This window comes from Emiliania huxleyi, assembly GCF_000372725.1.
Source record: "Emiliania huxleyi CCMP1516 chromosome Unknown EMIHUscaffold_12, whole genome shotgun sequence".
Taxonomy (NCBI): domain Eukaryota; phylum Haptophyta; order Isochrysidales; family Noelaerhabdaceae; genus Emiliania; species Emiliania huxleyi.
The window spans coordinates 361,293-362,344 of NW_005201392.1; the positions used below are offsets into that span (position 1 = coordinate 361,293).

The following is a 1,052-nucleotide window of genomic DNA, read 5'->3' on the forward strand; positions in this document are numbered from 1 at the left end:
TTAGGGGGGGGTGGATCGGAGGACGGAGGTAGGGAGGCGGGGGGGTGGGCGCACCCATCTCGGCCATCCGTTGCTCGAGCTGCTCTGGGCTGGCGGCCGCGAGGGGCAGGGCGGCGGCGGGCGGCTCCTTGGCCTCCTTGGCGCTCTTGACGCGCTCGCGTCGGCGGAGCGTCGCGACGACGGGCGCCTAGAAGTAGCACAGCAGGCAGCAGCCCGGAGGTCGTCCTGTGTCGCTAGTCGCTTGGGCGTGGAGAGGGGTCCGATCTTGGAAGCAAGAGGTTGCCTACTGTACTCCTCCCAAGGACCGGAGCGACCCTTCTAAACCCAAGCGGCTCTCTGGACGAGCGCGCAGTGCCCCCCGCTATGTCTGCGCTGTGTGTCGCCATTCTCGGGGGGCGCACGCTACACCCTGCAATATGTGTATTTAGAGGGCGAGTAGGGTGTCGAGGCGCACTCCCCTCTCTCTCCTGTGTGTACGGGTGGGGGCTGTCCCTAGCCTGTGGGAGGGGGGGGAGGGAAGGGGGCAAGCTGCAAAAGAACGTGTCGTTCTAGCGGCGGGACGGGCACCTCGCCGACCGCGTTGACGCCTCCGCCGTCGTCGGCAGAGTAGGAGCTGTCGCGTGCGCTCGCGGGGTTGCTCTCCTGGGGAGGTGTGAGGTGAGGTGCCGTGAGGTGAGGTGCCGCGAGGTGCCGTGGAGGGGGGGGGGGGGGGTTCGTCGCTCTCCTCCCTCGCGGCGAGCCACTTGAGGGTCTGGTCCTACAAGAAGTAGAAGTGCCGCCTCCGGAACAAGGACACTCCGCGTGCGAGCCACGGGCGGGTCCTGGTCCTTGGCGTGCGGCCCCTTGCCGTACACGGCGGCGCGGGCGGCCGCCTAAAGGCACGGTAAAAGGACGGTAAAAGGAGACTCCTCTCCGGCACAGGGAGCGCGGCTGTGTGCGGTTGTGCGCGGCTGTGTGCGGTTGTGCGCGGTTGTGTGCGGTTGTGTGCGGTTGTGTCCGGCTGTGTGCGTGCGTATCGTGTGTGGGGTGTGGGGGGTGTGGGGGTTTATCGG

At 67.9% G+C, this 1,052-nt stretch overlaps 1 protein-coding gene across 1 annotated transcript in view; it reads right to left on the reverse strand.

Moving 5' to 3' along the window:
- Positions 1 to 100: 100 nt before the first annotated feature.
- The window catches only part of EMIHUDRAFT_351637 (hypothetical protein), a 5,370-nt gene continuing 4,418 nt past the window's right edge, over positions 101 to 1,052 (reverse strand). The window contains exons 8-9 of the mRNA XM_005790423.1: positions 813 to 872; positions 101 to 642 (exon numbers count right to left, since the gene is read on the reverse strand). Of these exons, the coding sequence (XP_005790480.1) occupies positions 493 to 642; positions 813 to 872 (210 nt within the window). The 3' untranslated portion in view covers positions 101 to 492. The remainder of the gene's footprint in view (positions 643 to 812; positions 873 to 1,052) is intronic.